Below are 24,640 nucleotides of genomic sequence, written 5' to 3' on the forward strand. Positions count from 1 at the left end.
GTTTTTTTTTTTTTTTTTTTTTTTTGAGACAGAGTCTCACTTTGTCGCCCAGGTTGGAGTGCAGTGGCCGGATCTCAGCTCACTGCAAACTCCGCCTCCTGGGTTTACGCCATTCTCCTGCCTTAGCCTCCCGAGTAGCTGGGACTACAGGCGCCCGCCACCTCTCCCGGCTGGTTTTTTTCTATTTTTTTAGTAGAGACGGGGTTTCACCGTGTTAGCCAGGATGGTCTCGATCTCCTGACCTCGTGATCCGCCCGCCTCGGCCTCCCAAAGTGCTGGGATTACAAGCTTGAGCCACTGCGCCCGGCTGTATTTTTTAGTAGAGACGGTGTTTCACCGTATTAGCCAGGATGGTCTCGATCTCCTGACCTCGTGATCCGCCTGTCTCGGCCTCCCAAAGTGCTGGGATTACAGGCTTGAGCGACCGCGCCCAGCCTGCTGTTTTCTTCTGAAGTTTAGTCTTCAGTTTACAGGGCTTGAGGAAAGCACAGCTTAGGTTTCAGTGATTTCCAATTAGGAAAAAGGAAAATATTGAAAACATTATTTGGGTATACTATAGTTTTTGAAACAATTTTTTTTTAGCTTCCCATTTTTATTAAAAGACAAATTATGGTAGGATCGGTTTGCTTTATTATACTTGGCTTGATTATTTGTATGCAGTGGAGCAAGAATCATAATTTTTTCTATAGGCCTTTTAAATGGGCTTGGATGGAACTTCATTTCCATAGAAGAAATCTGAGATAATACCTTTTTAAACCCAAGCCCAGCCATGGATATGTACCATTAAATACCTATGAGTTGGGTGAAATCCTCTCCTCTTGAGGTTCCAAGATAACTTGGGGTTTTTGTCCTGTTAGAAAGTGACATGTTTTACTTCCCAGAGATTAGAAACCCTGTACAGGGACTGTGTACACAAAATAGGAGGCCAGTTTTTTATTTGTCTTCTGTTACAAAAGAAAACATTTCTATTGCACTTATGCAAATACCATAAATTAAGAATACATACAAATAGACTGGGCGAGATGGATCACCTGAGGTCAGGAGACCGAGACCAGCCTGGTCAACATGGTGAAACCCCATCTGTAATAAAAATACAAAAATTAGCTGGGCATGGTGATGCACACCTGTGGTCGCAGCTACTCGGGAGGCTGAGGCAGAAGTATTGCTTGAACCTGGGAGGCAGGGATTGCTGCGAGCCAAGATTACGCCACTGCACTCCAGCCTGAGCAAGAAAGTGAGACTAGGTCTCAAAAAAAAGAATACACACACACACATAGTTTCCAAATTTTGAAGAAATTAGGTGGAGAGAAACAAATAAGTTCCAAGTTTTGTTCACAGGAGTATACTTAATTGTTAAAAGCTGTTAATAACTTACAACTTTTTTTTGACTTTGAAAAGCAAAATAAAGGATTGGGAATGTTTTAAGCAAAAAGTTAAAAAGATTACTTCAGTGTCCTATTAGTTCAGTTTATCCAGTTAATTTCTGCCCTGCTTGATATTAATGAACGCTTTACCTCTTTTTTCCGAGACAGAGTCTCGCTCTGTCCCCCAGGCTGGAGTGCAGTGGCGTGATCTCTGCTCACTGCAAGCTCTGCCTGCCGGGTTCACGCCGTTCTCCTCCCTCGGCCTCTGGAGTAGCTGGGACTACAGGCTCCTGCCAGCATGCCCAGCTAATTTCTTGTATTTTTAGTAGAGACGGGGTTTCACCATGTTAGCCAGGATGGTCTTGATCTCCTGACCTCGTGATCCGCCTGCCTCAGCTTCCCAAAGTGCTGGGATTACAGGCATGAGCCACCACGCCTGGCCTCATTATAGCTCTTTAAGAGTCCTGAACGGTTTTCCTTTATTCTGATGTCACAATCTCCAAAGTTATTAGAAATGTATATTTAAGAGCACGTGTTAGAACTCTATAGCTGATTATAAAACCACCTTCTAAAGAGGATTAAAACAAGACAGCAATTGTTTATGGATGACAAAGATTTTAGGGTAGCCATAGTTAAAGACACAGTTGACAAGGAAGTTCGTTAACTCTGTGGCACACAATAATTTAACATGATTATAATTATTACGGATAATGTACACTAGGATACATTGCAATTGTAGGAGTTTTACGTGATTTTGGAACACATATCTATAACATTTATAAAAATATAGTCCAAACAAAGCCAAACCCCATTTTATATTTGGCGATGCTTCCTGTGTGATTTTTGGTACCAAATAAGCCAAATTTCACCTTTACACATTAGTGTGCTGTTAATGTTAAACCGAATTCTTTTCTTTTCTTTTCTTTTTTTTTTTTTTTTGAGACTGGTTTTTCTGCTCTTGTTGCCCAGGCTAGAGTACAATGGTGCAATCTTGGCTCACTGTAACTTCCGCCTCCCGAGTTAAAGCGATTCTCCTGCCTTAGCCTCCCGAGTAAATGGGATTACAGGCGCCCTCCACTACAGCTAGCTAATTTTTGTATTTTTAGTAGAGACATGGTTTCACCATGTTGGTCAGGCTGGTCTTGAACTCCTGACCTCAGGTGATCCATCCACCTTGGCCTACCAAAGAGTTGGAATTAACTGGCGTGAGCGCTGCGCCTGGCCTAAACGCAATTTTAGTGCTTAATTTACAGAAAAACTGGATGATGCACCTTTAACTTTAGCCCACATGTTTACATACAGAATTTTCTTTACAATCAGCCTCCTACAAGTTTTTTTGAGACAGAGTCTTACTCTGTCGCCCAGGCTGGAGTGCAGTGGCATGATTTTGGCTCACTGCAACTTCCACCTCCTGGGTTCAAGCAATTCTCCTGCCTCAGCCTCCCCAAGTAGCTGGGACAACAGGCAGGCACCACCACACCCAGCTAGTTTTTTTGTATTTTTAGTAGAGACTGGGTTTCACCATGTTGGCCAGGCTGGTCTCGAACTCCTGACCTCAACTGATCACCCACCTTGGCCCCCCAAAGTGCTGGGATTACAGGCGTGAGCCACTACACCTGGCCCCCAAATTTCTTAAACCTTTATTTTTATTTTATCCAACTGAAAACAATCCTTTAACCTTTTTTTTTTTTTTTGACAGAGTTTCACTCTTGTCACCCAGCCTGGAGTGCAATGGTGCAATCTCGGCTTACTGCAACCTCCACCTCCTGGGTTCCAGTGATCCTCCTGCCTCAGCCTCCCAAGTAGCTGGGATTACAGGCTCCTGCCGCCAAACCTGGCTAATTTTTGTGTTTCTAGTAGAGATGGGGTTTCACCACGTTGGCCAGGCCTGTCTGAAACTGCTGACCTCAGGTGATCCTCCCACTTCGACCTCCCAAAGTGCTGGGATTACAGGCACGAACCAACGCGCCTGGCATGGATTCCAGTTCTCTTGGTGTGTGATTACTGAAAAGATGTTTTAGGAAGACCTTTTTTTTGTAGCTCCAGTTTAAAGGAACATTAGTCTTGGGGGAAGAAAATTAGGAAATAGGCGTAGATTAACATGGATTAACATTTTAGGGAGTTTCCAATCTGTTAAAAGCTTAAGTATCAAATTCAGGTTTCTTACATAGAATACATTTGGCTTTTTATATGGGAATATTTTCTTTAATCATTTCTGAGAACCAGAAGTTTCCCAGTGTTTCAGCATTTTTAGTTTTATTTTGCTGAGTGACTGGATTTACTGAATTTATACAGTTTATTTCTTAAACTCCTGTATTATAACCACTCATGACGTTTATAGCTATTTGTATCTGGGCAGAATCGTTTCTTCTTTTTCTTTTTTTTTTGAGACGGAGTCTCACTCTGTCACCCAGGTTGGGGTTGGGGTGCAGTGGCGTGATCTCGGCTCACTGCAAGCTCCGCCTCCTGGGTTCACGCCATTTTCCTGCCTCAACCTCCTGAGCAGCTGGGACTATGGGCACCCGCCATTACGCCCATCTAAATTTTTGTATTTTTAGTAGAGACGGGTTTCACTCTGTTAGCCAGGATGGTCTCAATATTCTGACCTCGTGATCCGCCTGTCTCAGCCTTCCAAAGTGCTGGGATTACAGGTGTGAGCCACCGCGCCTGGCCAGCAGAATGGTTTTAAAAGCGCATGGACCCTTGTGAATAGTTTTGGGTGGCATTTTGTCCTCAAGTGAGCATTTTGAGGAACGTGGAGTCGTCTCTGCGCCACTCCCTGCTGCTCTGACTGAGGCAGCTGGCGCTGAGAACACAGTCCACAGTGCTGTCTGGGCTGCCAGGCCTGGTGGGGAGTGGAGTGTGCATGCCCCAGAACTTTATCCTCTGAGGCCCTGTTACAAACTATATAAATAGCTTAACTGGTTTTTTTCAGTAATTGCCCTTCAGGCATTAGGAAAGTTTCCTTGATATTTGGCTAACTTCTCTTTCAAGTTACTGAAGTCCTGAAATGGGTTAGGAGCTCTTTGCTCTCACATCAGCTACTGGCCTTGTAAGTCACACCTTTGCTTTGGAGTCTGCTGATTATCTGCTATTTGACAGTCTGAGCACTTGCTGAGCTAAAAACCCAGGAGACCCAGGTACCTTCTGGGTGGGTGTGATTATAGACATTCCAACTTTTTGTAAGATTCTGGTAGGATTTTTTTTGTGTGTCCTCCATACTGTCTTTGAATGGAGTGAGTCCACTCTGTCTCCAGGGGAGATGAGAAGGGGTTGGCCTTTACTGGCAGCTACACAGAAGATGGATTTTTTTTTCATTATTGTAGAGTCAGTGCTGTGAAATCTCTAATTTGGGCTAACTTAGGCTGAATTTACTGAAGTTAAACCTTTTAAGTATGTTCTGAATACATAGCCACGTGCCCAAGTTAGTCCCCATGTACCTTGAAGGTACAGTTGAGAAAACAAAAGAGCCCTTTACCCCTTAGGGCACAAAAGGGGTTGTGCTTGGGCTTCTGATATCCCCAGCTACCAGACAATTCTTGAGGTTGGGGCACATGCTCCCCTTCCTGGGTTTGCACCTGCATTTCCTTTCCTCTCTCCCTGGAGCCCACATCCCACACCGCCTCTCCTCGCTTCATGCACATGGCGTGTGTTTCAATGCCGTCCCCATGCAGAGCCACCTCTCAGACTGTTTGTTTCCAAACACAAAGTCCTTGGCATCTCCTGAAACTTCCTTCGTGCTGCTCCCCACCGAAGCCCCACCTCTCCGTCAATGGAAGCTCATCCCGATGGTCCCTTACCACCCCCATCCCATCCATCACCAAGCTCTGGCTATTTTATCTCCCAGCTGTTCCCTGAATACTTCCATTTCCCTGCCAAATCATTTGATGTTGATTCATGCTCCTCTCAGTGCCGCAGAGCCCTCCTAAGGGAAGTTCTTGCCCTTCTCTTAGCCCCAGACCTGGCTTCCCTTGGTTGGAGGAGAAGGAAGCGCAAACGCTGATACTACCTGCATGGCCCTACCAGGAAGCCCCACCCTGACCCTGGGGCCTTCTGTTGCCTTCTCTCACCAGTGCTTTGGTTCCTTCCCAGCACAGGGCCCCGCAGAGCCCTTCTCTTCCACCTAGCAGATTCCAGCACATTCTTTTCTCTTCTCTTCTTTTCTTTTTTTTTCCTTGAGATGGAGTCTCAGTCTGTTGCCCAGGCTGGAGTGCCGTGGCTTGATGTCAGCGCACTGCAACCTCCACCTCCCTGGTTCAAGAGATTCTTTTGCCTCAGCCTCCTGAGTAGCTGCGATCATAGGCACATGCCACCATACCATGCCCAGCTAATTTTTGTATTTTTAGTAGAGACGGGGTTTCACCATGTTAGCCAGGCTGGTCTCAAACTCCTGACATCGTGATCCACCTGCCTCAGCCTCCCAAAGCGCTGGAATTACAGGCGTAAGCCTCTGCACCTGGCCTCCAGCACATTGTTTAGCTCTTGACTTGGATGACTCTTGACCTGCGAGGCTGCCTCGACACATGGACATTGGTGTCTCCTGTTGGTGTCCATGCTTCTTTTTCTCATGAAACATTAGTCATAATGTTATTTCTGTGATTATCTTTTTTTTTTTTTTTTTTTTTTGTGAGACAGAGTTTTACTCTTGTTGCCCAGGCTGGAGTGCAGTGGCATGATCTCCGCTCACTGCAGCCTCTAGTTCCCGGGTTCACGCCATTCTCCTGTTTCAGCCTCCCAAGTAGGTGGGACTGTAGGTGCCCGCCACCACGCCCAGCTGATTTTTTGTATTTTTAGTAGAGATGAGTTTTCAACATGTTAGCCAGGATGGTCTCAATCTCCTCACCTCGTGATCTGCCTGCGTCAGCCTCCCAAAGTGCTGGGATTACAGGCGTGAGCCACCGTGCCTGGCCCTATTTCTGTGATTATCTTACATTGTCATTGTCCCCCAGGCCTGTCTCGTTCACTGTGACATGCCTTGTCTAGGGTAGATGCTTGTTAGATGTTTTATGACTTGCTCTCTTTTTCAACAGGACAAATCGATGGCCAGGAGATCACTGCCACTGCCGTGCTGGCCCCCTGGCCTAGGCCACCACCCAGGAGATTTAGCCCTCCCAGGAGAATGTTGCCACCACCACCCATGTGGCGCAGGTCTCCGCCACGGATGAGGAGAAGGTAAACAATCTGTAGTTTTAGTGGACTAACCAGGCCACAAACCTCATGTGACTGCAGTGGCTTTGGGACCCTCTATCCAGCCCTGCCTGCCTGCCTTCTGCTGCGGTGGCAGGAGGGGGAGGGGGGGCAGAGAGGAGGAGCCCTTCAGAGCTCATGGAGAGAGCAGGAGACGCCCTAGAGTTGCACCAACACAGCTTCATGAGTCTGGGCAGTGGTGTGGTATGGCCTTCCTAGGAGACCACTAGACCTGTGAGCCCAGGTGCAGGCCCACTTTTTTTCTGAGCTAACAAGAAGGGCTGGGAGAGGGAGAAGTTGGGGGTCAGAAGAGTTGTGGCGCGGGGGTGGTAATCCCTCGGCAGACGCCACAGTTCGGCCTCCCTTGCCAGTGGTGAGCTGTGCTTTCAGCCTTTGGGGAAGAGGAGGAAAGCCTGGGCTTCTGCCTTGGGTCTCACAAGCACCCGTTCCCAAGAGCTCAGGGCAGGCCCATCAGGTGGGGCCTGTCCCAATTTCTGGTATTAAAAACTAAAACTTCGGCTGGGTGTAGTGGCTCACGCCTGTAATCCCAGCACTTTGGGACGCTGAGGTGGGCGGATCACGAGGTCAGGAGATTGAGACCATCCTGGCTAACACATTGAAACCCCATCTCTACTAAAAATAGAAAAAATTAGCTGTGCGTGGTGGCGGGCGCCTGTAGTCCCAGCTACTTGGGAGGTTGAGGCAGGAGAATGGCGTGAACCCAGAAGGTGGAGCTTGCAGTGAGCTGAGATTGCACCACTGCACTGAGCCTGGGCAACAGAGTGAGACTCCATATCAATAAAAAGAATATAAATATTAGCTGGGCATGGTGGCACACGCCTGTAGTCCCATTTGTTTGGTAGGCTGAGGCAGGCGAATCGCTTCAAGCCGGGAGGCAGAGGTTGTGGTGAGCCGAGATCGTGCCACTGCACTCTGACCTGGCGACAAAGTGAGATTCTGTCTCAGAAAAGTAAAACTGGGGAATTACCCAGAAAGAAGCTAGCTTGCCCCTACAGCCTGAGCTATTCTGATGTGGTTTCTCCTCTTCCTGCAGGTCCCGCTCCCCGAGGCGCAGGTCCCCTGTGCGCCGGAGATCACGCTCCCCGGGACGCCGCCGCCACAGGAGCCGCTCCAGCTCCAACTCCTCCCGATAAACAGGCCACTGAAGCTCTCGCCCCTGTAACTTATACCCCACCCAGCTCAGTTTTGTCACTTTTCTAGCCAAAGGAAGATCAGTAGGAAAGCAAACCCAACCCTTCACTCGGGCAGAATTTGCAGGCAGCAGTCAGCACCCCTCTGCCGGCCGGGCTCTGGCTGCAGAAGTGCTGTTGGTTTGGGTGTTGTGTGCCTGTCAAGATTCCCTCCGGTTTTCTGGCTAGGAAGCTCGCCCGTTTCCAGTTTCTAAGAGTCAGTTCAGTGGCAGGGCCACCAGGGACAAGTGAGGCTCTGGGGGGTGGTGTGACCCTGCCTGCCTGGGAGCACACTTTTCCCTTCCCTGGTGACCTGAGATGGTGGCCAGACTGTGCCCTTGCTGTTGCTGGGCGGTGTCCTTTTGGAAAGGGAGCCGTCCCGAGCTTTAGTGCAGCTGCCAACCCTGTTAGCCTCGGCCTCTTGAGGCCTCTTCCAACTTCAAGGGTCACACACCCCCAAAGATCCTCTCACCTGTGGTAGTTGCTGTGCATGGTTCTGTCTGTCCGTGCACCCATGCACACACCCCACCCCACCACCCTACTCTGAAATTGGCGAGTGAGAGCCAGGTCTGCGGGATCATCATGCAGGCATGGTTGTGCCTGCCCTTCGTGGTGGTCTTTCAGGTTATCTTGGCAACATGTACATTGCTTTTTTTTTTTTTTTTTTTTTGCTTTTTTGCTTTTATTGTACAGTCAGTACTATAAAATTTCTCTTTGAGTTTTATACCTTTGTAGCATTTTAGATGACATTGTGTTTGTACTTTGTTGCGTAGAGTGGAAGAATTGTGTTGAATAAACCCAAGATTGGAATGCAGATCTAGTACTGGGTTCACTGCCTTCTCACTGTACCCTCGCCCCTAGTAACTTTCTGTTCCTCAACATCCACAGTGGCACCTCCAGTGCTTTGTCAGGAGAATCTAGGGTTTGTGTGCTGTGGGTATTAGGTTGCTGCTATGGTGGAGATGGTTTTATCACCCCCTCGGAATGTGTGTGTGTTTTGAGACAGACTCGCTCTTTCACCCAGGCTGGAGTGCGTACCATGGTGCGATCATAGCTCACTACAGCCTCCAACTCCTGTTTCAGCCTCCAGAGTAGCAGGGGTAATTTTTTTTTTTTTTTTTTTTTTTTTGAGACAGAGTCTGTTGCCTGGGTTGGAGTGCAGTAGTGTGTTCTTGGCTCACTACAACCTCTGCCTCCTGGGTTCAAGCGATTTTCCTGCCTCAGCCTCCCGAGTAGCTGGAATTACAGGCACCAGCCACCACGCCCAGCTAATTTTTTGTATTTCTAGTAGAGATGGGGTTTCACCACGTTGGCCCGGCTGGTCTTGAACCCCTGATCTCATGATTTGCCCACCTTGGCCCCCCCAAAGTGCTGGGATTTCAGGCATGAGCCACCGCACCTGGCAGCAGCGGCTAATTTTTTAAAATTTTTTTTTTTTTTTTTTTTTTTTGAGACGGAGTCTCGCTCTGTTGCCCAGGCTGGAGTGCAGTGGCCGGATCTCAGCTCACTGCAAGCTCCACCTCCCGGGTTTACGCCATTCTCCTGCCTCAGCCTCCCGAGTAGCTGGGACTACAGGCGCCCGCCACCTCGCCCGGCTAGTTTTTTTTTTTTTTTGTATTTTTTTAGTAGAGACGGGGTTTCACCATGTTAGCCAGGATGGTCTCGATCTCCTGACCTTGTGATCCGCCCGTCTCGGCCTCCCAAAGTGCTGGGATTACAGGCTTGAGCCACCGCGCCCGGCCTTAAAAATTTTTTGTAGCAACAAGGTGTTGCTATGTTGCCCAGCTGGTCCTGAGTCACGGCTTACAGGTGTGTGTTGCCATGCCAGACTTGCTTCCTCCTTCATTAGGTGGCCATTTTTCCACCTCAAAAATTGGTTTGGGACACAAGGAAGAATTGGAAATGCTTAAGATGAGAACAAAAGTTGAGACCACCCAAAACTGCTGGGACCTTACTGCCCAGTGCTCCCAGTGGTCGGACCAAGACCCCACAGCAGACAGTACAAAGGCCCACTCCCCAGCTCCCGCTTATGGCCCAGTGGGAACAGACTGTATTCTTATCCTTTGGCATTTCTCTACAAATAAAAATTTAAGAGGTGCCACTGCGGTCCAGCTTTTGTGCACTTGGCCTTGTGCTGAGCAAGGCGTGTGGCCTGTTCTTACCGCCCGGTTCTGCTGCCCCCACCCCCACTTCGGTGACTAAACCTGCACCTCTGATCCTGTTCCCAAAGGGGCAGGAGGCTGGGCTCACTCCAGGCAGCCCCTGGCCTCCCTCACGGACCCCCTGTGTGGGGCTCATTGCTTTGATCGCCTTTCCAGCGCCAGTGCTGCAGTAGCTGAGCCTGGCCTAGAGCTAGCGGTCACGAACAACGGCAGCCTCCTGCCTACGTGTCCCGCGCCGTAGAAGAGCCTGCCCTGGCGCTGCGCTGGTCGTGGCTGCGTCAGCAGTGGGCCCGCACCTTCTTGTGTCTCCCTGTAGGCCAGCCCTGCCCCAGATCTAGGTGCCTGCCCCTGAAGCGCGCGGCTGCCCGTGATGAACCCGGCGGGCGGTGGGCGGCTGCTTCGGCCGGTAGGTGGAGGCGTTGACCGGCCTCTGGGAACAGGGCGGGGCCTGCTCCAGGGGGAAGACTCCGCCCCCTCCCCAGGAGACGAGTTACCCCGCGACCTTCACCAGGCGCGTTCTGGTCAAGATGGCGCTGGCGGCTGCTGTGCGAGTCCCGGCGCGTGTTTTGCTCCGCGCGGGTGCGAGACCCGGGGCGGGCAGGGGTCGGGGCCGGGGCCGGGGCAGGGGTCGCGACCGGGAACTAACGGGCTCCTCCGCGCTGCCTTCGCAGGGGCCCGGCTCCTGGGCGCGGCCCTCGGACGGACGGAGCGGGTGGACTGCGTGGGAGACGGCGCGCGGCGCTTCGGGAGCCAGCGGGTGTTGGTGGAGCCAGACGCGGGCTCAGGTGAGCGGGCGGCACCGAGGGCGGGCGGGCGTGGGGCCCGGACCCGCGGGGGTCCGCGCTTGAGGGCCGCTGTCGGAGAACCACGTCTGTCGACACTCAGTTTCTGTTTAGAACCCAGGGTTCGAAACAGAACCTTGCCTCTCTACCTGGATTCGTTCGTCATGAGACAAAAGTTTCTAGTTTTAAAGTTGTAGGGGGCCGGGTGCGGTGGCTCACGCCTGTAATCCCAGCACTTTGAGAGGCTGAGGCGGGCGGATCACCTGAGGTCAGGAGTTCGAGATCAGCCTGGCCAACATGATGAAACCCCATCTCTACTAAAAAATACAAAAGAAAAAATTAGCTGGGTGTGGTGGTGCCTACCTGTAATCCCAGCTGCCTGGGAGGCTGAGGCAGAAGAATCGCTGGAACCTGGGCGGTGGAGGCTGCAGTGAGCCAAGATTGTGCCTCTGCACACCAGCTTGGGCCACAGAGCAAGACTCCGTCTCAAAATAAATAAATGAATAAATAAATAAATAGGCAGAGATATGAGCTGTTATATAAGTTATTCAGTTGGAAGTGGAAAAGAATATTTTGGAATAAAATGATGTTTGTTAACACTCCCGTGTGGCACAGAATCTCGTACCCACCCTCCCGTCAGAACCCTTGGTAAAACCCACTGGAAAGGATAGAAAAAGTACTTTTGGAAGAGAAGCCTACGCACTCCCTCCAGACAGGAGGCCGAGCTGAGGGCACCAAGAGGGCACGGCCCAGGCGCCAGCAGTTCCTCATCCAGGACATGCTGACCCGGACCTCCCCGTGCAGGCCTCAGTCCCTGCTGTGGCTCCTGAGAGGAGGCCCTCCCCCTCCGCAAGTAGGTCACAGCCCCTACCCTCCCCAACACCCCAGACTCAGGGCTGTGCCCACACTGCACAGCTTCAGGACACCCGGCTCCAGGTGCCTCTTTTTGGTTCTGTTCTCTCTGTCTGGGCTCCTTCTACAAACTGAGAGGGACAAACTAAGACCAACTACAAACTGAGTTTCTTTTCTTTTTTTTTTTTTTTGGAGCTGTAGTCTTGCTCTGTTGCCAGACTGGAGTGCAATGTCGCAATCTCGGCTCACTGCAACCTGTGCCTCCTGGGTTCAAACGATTCTCCCTCCTTAGCCTCCCAATTAGCTCCCATTACAGGGGCCCACCACCACGCCCACTAATTTTTGTAAAAACTGAGTTTCTGAAGGGATCATTTCTGTAGCATATTTGAATGTATCTCAACAAAATGCAAAAAAAAAAATTATCTATTTTTTTTTTTGAGACAGTGTCTCTGTCGCTCAGGCTGGAGTGCAATGGCACGATCCTGGCTCACTGCAATCTCAGTCAGGCCTGGCTTTCTGACCCCACACTCTACTTTGTCTTTTTGTCTACCTTTTTTTTTTTTTTTTGAGACGGAGTCTAGCTTTGTCGCCCAGGCTGGAGTGCAGTGGCACAATATCTGCTCACTGCAAGCTCCGCCTCCCGGGTTCACACCATTCTCCTGCCTCAGCCTCCCAAGTAGCTGGGACTACAGGCACCCAGGTAATTTTTTTTGTATTTTTAGTAGAGACGGGGTTTCACCATGTTAGCCAGGATGGTCTCGATCTCCTGACCTCATGATCCACCTGCCTCCGCCTCCCAAAGTGCTGGGATTATAGGCGTGAGCCACCGCGCCCAGCTTACTTTGTCTTTTTATATGGTGAAGCGGGGAGGCACTTGAGTAAAAAATTGTCATTGCACCAACACTTTTCCTTTTTTACTGGAGGTAATGTGTGTGTGTGTTTGTGTGTGTACGTGTACAGAAAAATGTTTATACCTGGCTGGGCACGGTGGCTCAAGCCTGTAATCCCAGCACTTTGGGAGGCTGAGACGGGCGGATCACGAGGTCAGGAGATCGAGACCATCCTGGCTAACACGGTGAAACCCCATCTCTACTAAAACATACAAAAAAACTAGCCGGGCGAGTTGGCGGGCGCCTGTAGTCCCAGCTACTCGGGAGGCTGAGGCAGGAGAATGGCGTAAACCCGGGAGGCGGAGCTTGCAGTGAGCTGAGATCTGGCCACTGCACTCCAGCCTGGGCGACAGAGCAAGACTCCGTCTCAAAAAAAAAAAAACCCCAAAAACAAAAAATGTTTATACCTAACATTTACCATTCTAGCCATTTTGCTCAGTACAACCCAGTAGCAGTAAGTACATTCACAATGTTGTGTAGTCCACGCTATCCATTCCAATACCTTAAGATATGTGTTTTTGAGGTCGGGCCCAGTGACTCACGCCTGTAATCCCAGCACTTTGGGAGGCTGAGGCGGACGGATCACGAGGTCAGGAGATCGAGACCATCCTGGCTAACAAGGTGAAACCCCATCTCTACTAAAAATACAAAAAATTAGCTGGGCGTGATGGTGGGCACCTGTAGTCCCTGCTACTCAGGAGGCTGAGGCAGGAGAATGGCGTGAACCCGGGGGTGGAGCTTGCAGTGAGCCAAGATCACACTACTGCACTCCAGCCTGGGCAACAGAGTGAGACTCCATCTCAAAAAAATATAGGCCGGGCGCGGTGGCTCAAGCTTGTAATCCCAGCACTTTGGGAGGCCGAGACGGGCGGATCACGAGGTCGGGAGATCGAGACCATCCTGGCTAACACGGTGAAACCCCGTCTCTACTAAAAAATACAAAAAACTAGCCGGGCGAGGTGGCGGGCTCCTGTAGTCCCAGCTACTCGGGAGGCTGAGGCAGGAGAATGGCGTAAACCCGGGAGGCGGAGCTTGCAGTGAGCTGAGATCCGGCCACAGCACTCCAGCCTGGGCGACGGAGCCAGACTCCGTCTCAAAAAAAAAAAAAAAAAAAAAAAAAAATATATATATATATATATATATATATGTGTGCGTTTTTGACCAGGCGCCATGGCTCATGCCTGTAATCCCAGCACTTTGAGAGGCCAACACAGGAGGATCAGTTGAGCCCAGGAGTTTGAGACCAGCCTGAACAACATAGCGAGACTCCATCTCTACAAAAAATTTTGAAATTAGCCATGTGCGGCGCTATATGCTACTGGGTAGGCTGAGGCAGATCACTCGAGACCAGGAGGTCGGGGATGGAATGAGCTATGATTGTACCACTGGACTCCAGCCTGGGCAACAGAGCAAGACTCTGGCTCAAAAAAAATAAATAAATAAGGAATATCTAGTACCCACCCTATGCCAGGAATGTAGCCACTTCCCACGTGATGTCTAAGCTCTTCCAAAGTCTCCTTGTTTTGTTTTGTTTTTGTTTGTTTGAGGCAGAGTCTCGCTCTCTCCCCCAACCTGGAGCGCAGTGGCGCAATCTCGGCTCACTGCAAGCTCCGCCTCCCGGGTTCACGCCATTCCGCCGCCTCAGCCTCCCAAGTAGCTGGGACTACAGGCGCCCACCACCACGCCCGGCTAATTTTTTTTTGTATTTTTAGTAGAGACGGGGTTTCACCGTGTCAGCCAGGATGGTCTCGATCTCCTGACCTTGTGATCCGCCCACCTCGGTGTCCCAAAGTGCTGGGATTACAGTTGTGAGCCACCGTGCCCGGCCTCTCCTTGGTTATCTTATGCTCATCTCTAGTCTCTTTACCTTTCCCCCCAGTGTCCTTGTTACCAGAATACCAGCTTGGTCTAAATCCGTGCTGCTCACCACACACATAGCCAATGACTGAGGCCAGGCGCAGTGACTCATGCCTGTAATCCCAGCACTTTTGGGGAGGCCTAGGTGGGTGGATCATTTGAGGTCAGAAGCTCAAGGCCAGCCTGGCCAACATAGTGAAACCCCATCTACTAAAAATACAAAAGATAGCCAGGCATGGTAACACACGCCTGTAATCCCAGCTCTTCGGGAGGCTGAGGCAGGAGAATTGCTTGAACCCGGGAGGCAGAGGTTGCAGTGAGCGGAGATCGCTCCACTGCACTCCATCCTGGGTGACAAAGCGAGACTCCATCTCAAAAAAATAAAATAGGATGGGCGTGGTGTAATCCCAACATTTTGGGAGGCTAAGGCAGGCAGATCACCTGAGGTCAGGAGTTCAAGATCAGCCTGGCCAACATGACGAAACGCCATCTCTACTAAAAATACAAAAATTAGTCTGGCATGGTGGCAGGTGCCTATAATACCGGCTACTTGGGAGGTTGAGCCAGGAGAATCCCTTGAACCCAGAAGGCAGAGGTTACAGTGAGCTGATAGCACTCCACTGCACTCCATCCTGGGCAACAGAGTGAGACTCCATCTCCAAAAAATAAAAATAAAAAATACATAAATAGGCCGGGCGCGGTGGCTCAAGCCTGTAATCTCAGCACTTTGGGAGGCCGAGGCAGGTGGATCATGGGGTCAGGAGATCGAGACCATCCTGGCTAACATTTTAATAGAGTCGGTGAAACCCCGACTCTACTAAAAATACAAAAAAAAATTAGCCGGGCGTGGTGGTGAGCACCTGTAGTCCCAGCTGCTTGGGAGGCTGAGGCAGAAGAATGGTATGAACCCAGGAGGCAGAGCTTGCGGTGAGCCGAGATCGCACCACTGCGCTCCAGTCTGGGTGACACAGCAAGACTCTGTCTGAAAAAATAAATAAATAAATAAAAATGTAAAAAAACATAAATAAATAGTAATGACCACATGGATGAGCTTTGAACACATGATGCTCAGTGGAAAAAGTCGGCCACAAAGCCCACATACTGTGGTATCCTGGTCATATGGAATGGCCAGAGCAGGCGGAACCGTAGACACAGAACGCAGATTGGCGGCTGCCGGGGGTTGGGGGTGGGATGGGGAGCAACTGCTAATGGGGACAGGGATTTTTTTGGGGACAATGAAAAGATTCTGGAACTAGGCAGTGGCGATTGTTGCACAACACGGTCAGTGTACTGAATTGTGTAAGTGCCTGACTTGTTCACTTAAAAACGGCTAATTTAGGCTGGGTACAGTGGCTCATGCCTATAATCCCAACACTTTGGGAGGCCGATGCAGGAGGATCACCTGAAGTCAGGAGTTCCTGACCAGCCTGGCCAACCTGGTGAAACCCCTTCTCTACTAAAAATGCAAAAATTAGCCGGGCATGGTGGTGTGTGCCTGTAATCCCAGCCTCTCGGGAGGCTAAGGCAGAAGAATGACTTGAACCCAGGAGGCAGAGGCTGCAGTGAGCCGAGATCGCACTGCTGCACTCTAGCCTGGGTGACAGAGCGAGACTCTGTCTCAAAAAAAATAAAGATAGAAAATGATTAATTTGGGCACAGTGGCTCACGCCTGTAATCCCAGCACTTTGGGAGGCAGAGGTGGGTGAATCATGAGGTCAAGCGATCAAGACCATCCTGGCCAACCAACATGGTGAAACCCCATCTCTACTAAAAATACAAAAATTAGCTGGGCGTAGTGATGCACGCCTGTAGTCCCAGCTACTCCAGAGGCTGAGGCAGGAGAATCACTTGAACTCAGGAGGCGGAGGTTGCAGTGAGCTGAGATTGCATCACTGCACTCCAGCCTTGACGACAGAGTGAGACTGTCTCAAAAAAAATAATAAAGAGGCCGGGCACAGAGACCCACGCCTGTAATCCCAGTGCTTTGGGAGGCCGAGGCAGGCGGATCACGAGGTCAGGAGAGTGAGACCATCCTGGCTAACACGGTCTCTACTAAAAAGACAAAAAATTTAGCTGAGCTTGGTGGCGGGTGCCTGTAGTCCCAGCTACTCGGGAGGCTGAGGCAGGAGAATGGCGTGAACACAGGAGGCGGAGCTTACAGCGAGCCAAGATCACACCACTGCACTCCAGTCTGGGCGACAGAGTGAGACTCCGTCTCAAAAAAAAAAATGAAGGAAAGAAAGAGAAAGAAAATGGTTAATTTTAAAAGCATGCAGTGTGGGGCCGGGCGCAGTGGCTCAAGCCTGTAATCCCAGCACTTTGGGAGGCCGAGATGGGCGGATCACAAGGTCAGGAGATGGAGACCATCCTGGCTAACACGGTGAAACCCCGTCTCTACTAAAAAAAATACAAAAAACTAGCCAGGCGAGGTGGCAGGCACCTGTAGTCCCAGCTGCTCGGGAGGCTGAGGCCGGAGAATGGCGTAAACCCGGAAGGCGGAGCTTGCAGTGAGCTGAGATCTGGTCACTGCACTCCAGCCTGGGCGATAGAGCGAGACTCCGTCTCAAAAAAAAAAAAAAAAAAAAAAGCATGCAGTTTATATAGAATAAATGAAATTGTTAATTTATGTTATATCAATCTGACTTCAATTTAAAAAACCATAGGCTCACTCCTGTACTCTAGCACTTTGGGAGCCTGAGGCAGAAGGACCACTTGAACTCAGGAGTTCAAGACCAGCCTGGGCAACAAAATGAGACCTTGTCTGTACTAAAAAATCAAAAAAATTAACTGGGCGTGGTGGCCCGTGTCTGTAATCTCAGCTACTCAGCAGGCTGAGTTGGGAGGATCGCTGGAGTGCAGGAGGTCAAAGCTGCAGTGAGCGGAGATCATACCCCTGCACTCCAGCCTGGGTGATAGAGTGAGACTCTGTCTCAAAAATAATAATAATTAATAAAAAATAACCCCCAGGCCGAGCACGGTGGCTCACGCCTGTAATCCTGGCACTTTGGGAGGCCGAGGCGAGTGGATCACCTGCAGTCGGGAGTTCAAGACCAGCCTGACCAACATGGAGAAACCCCGTTTCTACTAAAAATACAAAATTAGCTGGGTGTAGTGGCACGCACCTGTAATCCCAGCTACTCAGGAGGCTGAGGCAGTCAAATTGCTTGAACCCAGGAGGCGGAGGCTGCGATGAGCCAAGATCACGCCATTGCACTCCAACCAGAGCAACAAGAGCAAAACTCCATCTCAAAAAAAAAAAAATAGGACCGGGCACGGTAGCTTACACCTGTAATCCCAACACTTTGGGAGGCCGAGGTGGGCGAATCACAAGGTCAGGAGATCGAGACCATCCTGGCTAACACGGTGAAACCCTGTCTCTACTAAAAATACAAAAGAATTAGCAGGGCGTGGTGGCGGGCGCCTGTAGTCCCAGCTACTCGGGAGGCTGAGGCAGGAGAATGGCATGAACTCTGGAGGCAGAGCTTGCAGTGAGCTGAGATCGTGCCACTGCACTCCAGCCTGGGCTACAGAGCGAGACTCTGTCTCTAAATAAATAAATAAGTAAACAAAACCCCCCAAATGCACAGCTATCATGGCTTGGTTGAGGATGCAAGCTCGTCAGAGTGCTTTTCCAGTGCCAGGTGTGAGCTTTCTCTTTTCTCATTTTTTAAATTAGGGGTGGCTGTGATGAAATTGAAGAACCCCCCAGTGAACACCCTGAGCCTGGAGTTTCTGACGGAGCTGGTTATCTGCCTGGAGAAGCTAGAGAATGACAAGAGCTTCCGCGGTGTTGTCCTGACCTCCGTAGGTGTCAGTTCAGCTGCCTACCGCAGCCCGAGTTCTCTGATGGGAGCATAGGCCTGTTGCACATGGGAAGAGGCGGAGCCTGCCGACAGCTGGTGCAGGCCAGCCAGCAGCCCCACCACCCTGGACTCCAGGTGCCTCCAGGGCAGGCTTCCAGGAGCACAGTCTGGGTATGCCCCAGCAGGGACCCACACTGTCACGGGCCTCAAGCAGATCATTCCCAAAGGTGAAGGTGGACCAGTCTGGGAGATAACCTTCCCAGGAGACGGCTTTCCCAAGAGACAGCCTTCCTGGGATACGTCCTTCCCGGTAGACAGAATTCCCGGGAGACACCCTTCCTGGCCTGGGCCGTCGTCCAGGCGGACACTGGGGAGAGCCATGCATCTATGGGGTCACCTTGGACCCTAAGCACACCTGGTGGTGGCTTCCTGGGGTGCTCCCTGCTAGGATCACTTGGGTGCCCTGAGCCAGTCCTGCGAACAATGCTCGTGCTCTCTGATCCTCTGTGGGCCAGTCTTCGGGGCAAGTTCTCCGAGGGTGAACCTCTTTGGTCTGACTTCTTGTGCAGGGGACTCTAAGTGTTGCTTGAGTGCTGGCGAACACTAGGCGTGGCATCTGTGGGAACGGTGTCATTACCAGGGTCGCGGAGGGGCAATAAGTAGTGTCAGGCTAGGAGGGTGGGACCCCTGAGGGGAGGTGGGCCATGGCCGAGGTAACGGGGGTGAGGGGTCCTCGGAGGCTGGGGTCCCCAGCTTTACAGGGCCTGGCCTAGAACTCCTGACCTCAAGTGATCCCCTCACCTTGGCCTCCCAAAGTGCTGGCCATGTCCAGCCTTATATATTTATTGAGACAGAATCTCTGTTGCCCAAGGTGGAGTACAGTGATGTGATCTTGGCTTACTACAACCTCTGCCTCCTGGGTTCAAGCGGTTCTTTTTTTTTTTTTTTTTTTTTTTTTGAGAGGGAGTCTTGCTCTGCCGCCCAGGCTGGAGTACAGTGGCCGGATCTCAGCTCACTGCAAGCTCCGCCTCCCGGGTTCACGCCATTCTCCTGCCTCAGCCTCCCAAGTAGCTGGGACTACAGGCGCCTGCCACCTCGCCCGGCTAGTTTTTTGTATTTTTAGTAGAGACGGGGTTTCACCGTGTTAGCCAGGATGGTCTCGATCTCCTGACCTCGTGATCCGCCCATCTCGGCCTCCCAAAGTGCTGGGATTACAGACTTGAGCCACCGCGCCCGGCCAAGCGGTTCTTGAATCTTGAAAATTTTAAAAATTTTTGGTAGAGACAGTGTCTTTGTTGCCCATGTTGGTCTTGAACTCCTGGGCTCAAGCAGTCCTCCCACCTCAACTTCCTGATGCGCTAGGATTACAGGTGTGAGCCATTGCACCTGGCTAATTTTTTTGCTTAATTTTTACTTTTTTGTACAGATGGGGTCTTGCTGTGTTGCCCAGGCTGGTCTTGAACTCCTGTCCTCAAGCAGTCCTCCCATCTTGGCCTCCCAAAGCTCTGGGATTACAGGCATGAGCCGCCACGCCGGGCCTGGGTCTTGAGTAATGGAAGTAGAACGCGTTTTGTAGAAACAGAGGACCGGCCTGCCCATTCTGTGCGGCAGTAGCTCACGTCTGTTTGGGAACAGTGGAGCTGCATTGCACACCCGTACCGCTCCTGGCTTTTTCACATGACCTGAGGATGTGGAGGCCATCCCATCTGTCCTGGCCCCCTCCTCCTCACACTCATTAGGTGGTTGTCGTCCTTTCTGTGGACAGTGTGGGGTAAACATCTGCCCAGCTCTGCTTGTGTGAATCAGGGTGAGCTGGGTTTGGCTGCAGAAGCAAGTTCACCCACAGACTTGGGATCCGGCCCTCGGGAGAAAAACGTGCTGTGTCGTGCAGCGGGGAAAGCACCTTTGTTGTTGGCTCAGGGGGCTGTGACCGTGTAGGGGCCCCAGCGTGGATTTTCCACTCCTCCCCGAGCCCGCCTCCCTGGCCAGCAGCCCTGACTGGGCGTCTGAGGCCCCCGTGCTGGCACCCGCTACTCTAGCCATGGGAGGGTCCCTTCCACCTGTGCTCACCGCTCACCCACCCCTGGTAGCTCCTGAGAAACCCACACTTTCCAGATCCTTCTCCCACCCTAGCACTTCTGGTCCACACGGCGGTCCGTGGCCTGCTTGGCCCTTTGCGGGTGAATGATTCAGAACATGCGCCTCCTCTGAACTCTCAGGAGTCTTCACCGCACCTCTGGGTTCCTCTGCCCGAGCCGGGCGTGCGGAGCCAGAGGGCCGGCGCTCTGATGTCCCTGGGAGGTGCCTGGCCCTGCCTGTCCTCTCCTACCCAGTTTGAAGCGGGAAAGGGAAGAATGTTCTGGAAAGTACAGGGAAGCCGGGTCCAGGAGAAGCCTAGGCTGAGTCCCTGGAGCGCCAAGTCCTGGCTCCATGGGGGCAGCACCCACACCCTGAGTACGGCCTGGCCCTGCTGTGCCTTGGGCACTTGGGCTCCTCAGTCTTCCTGCTGTGATGCCAGCGGGGAGGTGGACTCTGATGGGTGTGTGGCCCTGGCGCCCCCTGCAGGACTGCCCGGGTGTCTTCTCGGCCGGCCTGGACCTGACAGAGATGTGTGGGAAGAGCCCCGCCCACTATGCTGAGTACTGGAAGGCCGTGCAGGAGCTGTGGCTGCGGTTCTACCAGTCCAACCTGGTGCTGGTCTCCGCCATCAATGTGAGTGTCCCCACTCCCAGGTGGCCTCGCTGGCTCTTCTGGGCCAGCCCCGGGGGTGGGGCAGACACTGTCCTGCCCTTGGAATCTCTCACAGGGGAAGGGAATGGTTGGGGGGACCCTGAGATGTGCACAGATGAGTGCCATTGCAGACCGCATGGCGTGTTGAAAAGGTGGGCCTCAGGTGAGGGGCCTGGCCTGGGTCAGTCAGACAAGAGCCAGTGGGTAGGGACCAGGGCCTGGGGTTGATGCCAGCCTGGGTGGAGGCTGTGTGTGGTGAGTGGGTGATCGGACCCACATTTTGGAAACATCACTCCGTCCCTTCCCAAGGAAGGCCGGGGCAGCTGAGGACAACGTGGGGGCCCAACCTCAGGAACCAGGTGTCCTGTGGGGTGGCTATGACAAGTTGGGTGCGGGCCGGAGCCTGGTGGAGGGGAGGGCTGGTGTGAGAGAAGCCTCAAGGGTGCATGGCCATGCAGACAGGATGGGTCCTGTGCAGGGCAGTGGGTGCCTGCAGTGACCATGGGGTGCGTGTGGGGTTCCCAGGACATTCTGGTGGCGCTAGCTGCTGGGGTGGTAATGGGGCCCCCGTGGGGCATGACAGCTCTGACTAAATGCTTATGTGGCATTTTAGCATTGAGTAAAAGCTCTGAGAGGACAAGCAACTTGCTCCCCTAACTGAACGGTTTTAAAAAGTGATTTTTCTGTTGCCTAAGAACTAATGACCCTCGGCTGAGGACGAGCCTCAGACCCTCCTTGCCGAGCACTAAGGGGCCAGTTCCTTCCCCATCCATTTCCTGGTGCACACCCAGCCCAGACCATTGTGGGTATGGAGCCCTGTGGGGGTTGGGGCACATCGAGGGCACAGGCCCTCCTTGGCATCCTTGGACCCAGCCCTCTGGAATGTGGTTGGGACCAACAGCACCTAAGAGTCTAAGAGCCCTGTCCGGCCTCTCCCTGCAGGGAGCCTGCCCTGCCGGAGGCTGCCTGATGACCCTGACCTGTGACTACCGTGTCCTGGCAGACAACCCCAGGTACTGCATAGGACTCAACGAGACCCAGCTGGGCATCGTCGCCCCTTTCTGGTAAGGCCCGGGGCTGCAGCCACACTCCATTCTTGTCGTGGAGGGAACTGACCCACCTGGGGCCACGTGGTGAGCGGGTGACTGCGTTCCAGGTTCAAAGACACCCTGGAGAACGTCATCGGGCACCGGGCAGCCGAGCGTGCGCTGCAGCTGGGGCTACTCTTCCCGCCGGCAGAGGCCCTGCAGGTGGGCATAGTGGACCAGGTGGTCCCAGAGGAGCAGGTGCAGAGCACTGCGCTGTCAGCGATAGCCCAGTGGATGACCATTCCAGGTGAGGCACAGGGTATGGCAGGAGCCCGATGATGCTGGGGAGACCAGAAGGTTCTCCACCCAAAGGTTCTATGTGGACATCGTGACTGCAGGAGACTGTTCAGAATCACAGTCATGTGGGTGTCAGGAGACTGCTGTAACAACGCAGCACAGACCAGGTGGCCCAGACCACAGAAGTTGATCTCACGGTGCTGGAGACCAGAGGTGCAAAATCAAGGTGTGGGCAGGGCTGCCCTTCCTCCCTGGGCTCCAGGGGAGGCTCCCTCCTGCTCCTGCCCACTTCTGCTGGCTCCAGGCCTCCCTGGGCTTGTGGACGCCTCGCGCTAATCTCTGCCTCCATCCTTACGCGGCTTTCTCCCCTGTGTTTTTATGGGTCTCAGGTCTCTCTCTCCCTTCTCAGGACGCCTGCCATGTGATTTAGGACCTACCCTAAATCCAAGATGATCCCAACTTAATTACATCTGCAGAGACTCTTTCCAAATAAGGTCACACTTCCAGGTTCCAGAGCAGTGGTTAGGAATTGGACCTATCTTTTGGGACACACTTTTCAACCTACCACAAAGACAATTGTCCACTTCACAGAAATAGAGCTGGTCATATCAGCGACGGTATACACCATGCCCAGCAAATGCTGTCTCTAAAGGGCCAGATGGTTTGTGGGCTCTGTAGGTAAGACCTTTGTAGCAGAAGGCAGCCACAGAGGAGACGTAAACTGACAGGTGTAGCTGTGTTCTGGCAAAGCTTTATGGACACTGGGCCAGGCGCAGTGGCTCACACCTGTAATCTCAGCACTTTGGGAGGCTGAGGCAGGCAGATCACTTGAGATCAGGAGTTCGAGACCAGCCTGGCCAACATGGTGAAACCCCATCTCTACTAAAAATACAAAAATGGGCCAGGAATGCTGGCTCACGCCTGTAATCCCAGCACTTTGGGAGGCTGAGGCGGGCGCATCACGAGGTCAGGAGATTGAGGCCATCCTGGCTAACACAGTGAAACCCCGTCTCTACTAAAAATACAAAAATCAGCCGGGCGTGGTTGCAGGAGCCTGTCGTCCCAGCTACTTGGGAGGCTGAGGCAGGAGAATGGCGTGAACCCGGGAGGCAGAGCTTGCAGTGAGCCAAGATCGCGCCACTGCACTCCAGCCTGGGTGACAGAGCAAGACTCCATCTCAAAAAAAAAAAAAAGATTTATGGACATTGAAATTTGAGTTTCACATAATTTTCACTTGTCACAAAATACTAACCTTTTGATTTTCAACTATTCAAAAATGTAAAAACCAGCCCAGCACAGTGGCTCAGGCCTATAATCCGACCACTTTGAGATGCCAAGGTGGGTGGATCACCTGAGGTCAGGAGTTTGAGACCAGCCTGGCCAACATGGCGAAACCCCGTCTCTACTAAAAATACAAAAATTAGCCAGGTGTGGGGGCAGGTGCCTGTAATCCCACCTACTCGGGAAGGCTGAGGCCAGAGAAGCACTTGAACCTGGGAGGCTGAGGTTGCAGTGAGCCAAGATCATGCCACTGCACTCCAGCCTGGGTGACAGTCAGATTTGGTCTCAAAAAAAGTAAAAACCATTCATAGCTTCAGGGCCTTGGGAAGCCAGATTTACCGACCCTGATACAAGTAACTGAAGGCTGTTCTGCCATTTCCTGTCCTGTAAGAGAATATTCAGTGCCATGGCAAAAAATTTTTTTTCTTTTTTTTTTTGAGGCAGAGTCTCACTCATCGCTCAGGCTGGAGTACAGTGACGCAATCTCAGCTCACTGCAACCTCCACCTCCTGGGTTCACGCCATTCTCCTGCCTCAGCCTCCTGCACCATGGAAATATTCTTCATAATATAATTGAGTGAAAATAACACGTTAAGTGGCCGGGCACGGTGGTTCACGCCTGTAATCCCAGCACTTTGGGAGGCTGAGATGGGCGGATCACCTGAGCTCGGGAGTTCGGGACCAGCCTGGCCAACATGGGGAAACCCCATCTCTACTAAAAATACAAAATTAGCTGGGTGTGGTGGCGCACACCTGTAATCCCAGCTACTCGGGAGGCTGACACAGGAGAATCACTTGAACCCAGGAGGCGGAGGTTGCAGTGAGCCGAGATCCCACCACTGCAGCCTGGGCAACAGAGGAAGACTCCATCTCAAAAAAAATAAATAAATGTAAGTTGGGAGTCACCCCACTGCCCCTGAAAGCAGGATTTCAGTGGTAGGTCCCATTTTCTTTAGACCATGCTCGACAGCTGACGAAGGCCATGATGCGAAAGGCTACAGCCAGCCGCCTGATCACGCAGCGTGATGCGGACGTGCAGAACTTCGTCAGCTTCGTCTCCAAAGACTCCATCCAGAAGTCCCTGCAGCTGTACTTAGAGAGGCTCAAAGAAAAGAAAGGCTAACGGCTGGGCTGCCACAGACTTACAGCCACGCGTGCCCCTCTGGGTCCCAGGGAGGTCTTAAACAAGGCATTTTTCAACTTAAAAGTACTGCCAGC

General features: G+C 52.0%; 2 protein-coding genes across 8 annotated transcripts in view; both read left to right on the top strand.

Moving 5' to 3' along the window:
- The window catches only part of RNPS1 (RNA binding protein with serine rich domain 1), a 15,787-nt gene extending 7,226 nt beyond the window's left edge, over positions 1-8,561 (top strand). For 4 of the 6 annotated variants that reach the window (XM_025369561.1, XM_025369565.1, XM_025369564.1 and 1 more), the window contains 2 exons: positions 6,395-6,536; positions 7,606-8,561. In XM_025369561.1, the coding sequence (XP_025225346.1) occupies positions 6,395-6,536; positions 7,606-7,705 (242 nt within the window). In that variant the 3' untranslated portion in view covers positions 7,706-8,561. Of the gene's footprint in view, positions 1-6,394; positions 6,537-7,605 lie in introns of those variants that run through there. The other 2 variants (XM_025369566.1, XM_025369567.1) reach the window with 2 other exon arrangements.
- A 1,842-nt stretch (positions 8,562-10,403) lies between these two features.
- Positions 10,404-24,632, top strand: ECI1 (enoyl-CoA delta isomerase 1). Of its 2 annotated transcripts, none has more exons than XM_025370592.1 (7): positions 10,404-10,482; positions 10,575-10,688; positions 17,961-18,088; positions 20,653-20,799; positions 21,760-21,881; positions 21,974-22,152; positions 24,379-24,632. In XM_025370592.1, exons 1-7 carry the CDS (start codon positions 10,431-10,433, stop codon positions 24,543-24,545), a joined length of 909 nt encoding a protein of 302 aa, XP_025226377.1. In that variant the 5' UTR covers positions 10,404-10,430; the 3' UTR covers positions 24,546-24,632. The 2 variants fall into 2 exon arrangements, with proteins under 2 accessions (XP_025226377.1, XP_025226378.1); XM_025370593.1 differs by having other exon boundaries at positions 21,760-21,830; positions 24,379-24,629.
- Positions 24,633-24,640: the final 8 nt, after the last annotated feature.

Source organism: Theropithecus gelada, chromosome 20 (assembly GCF_003255815.1).
Source record: "Theropithecus gelada isolate Dixy chromosome 20, Tgel_1.0, whole genome shotgun sequence".
In the NCBI taxonomy this organism is placed as follows: Eukaryota; Metazoa; Chordata; class Mammalia; order Primates; family Cercopithecidae; genus Theropithecus; species Theropithecus gelada.

Excerpts from the sequence above, each read along its gene's own strand:
- ECI1 (XM_025370592.1), top strand. The coding sequence starts at position 10,431 with ATGGCGCTGGCGGCTGCTGTGCGAGTCCCGGCGCGTGTTTTGCTCCGC. Across the intron at positions 18,089-20,652 it reads GCGGTGTTGTCCTGACCTCC|GACTGCCCGGGTGTCTTCTC; the intron begins GTAGGTGTCAGT and ends CGCCCCCTGCAG. Across the intron at positions 22,153-24,378 it reads CCAGTGGATGACCATTCCAG|ACCATGCTCGACAGCTGACG; the intron begins GTGAGGCACAGG and ends CATTTTCTTTAG.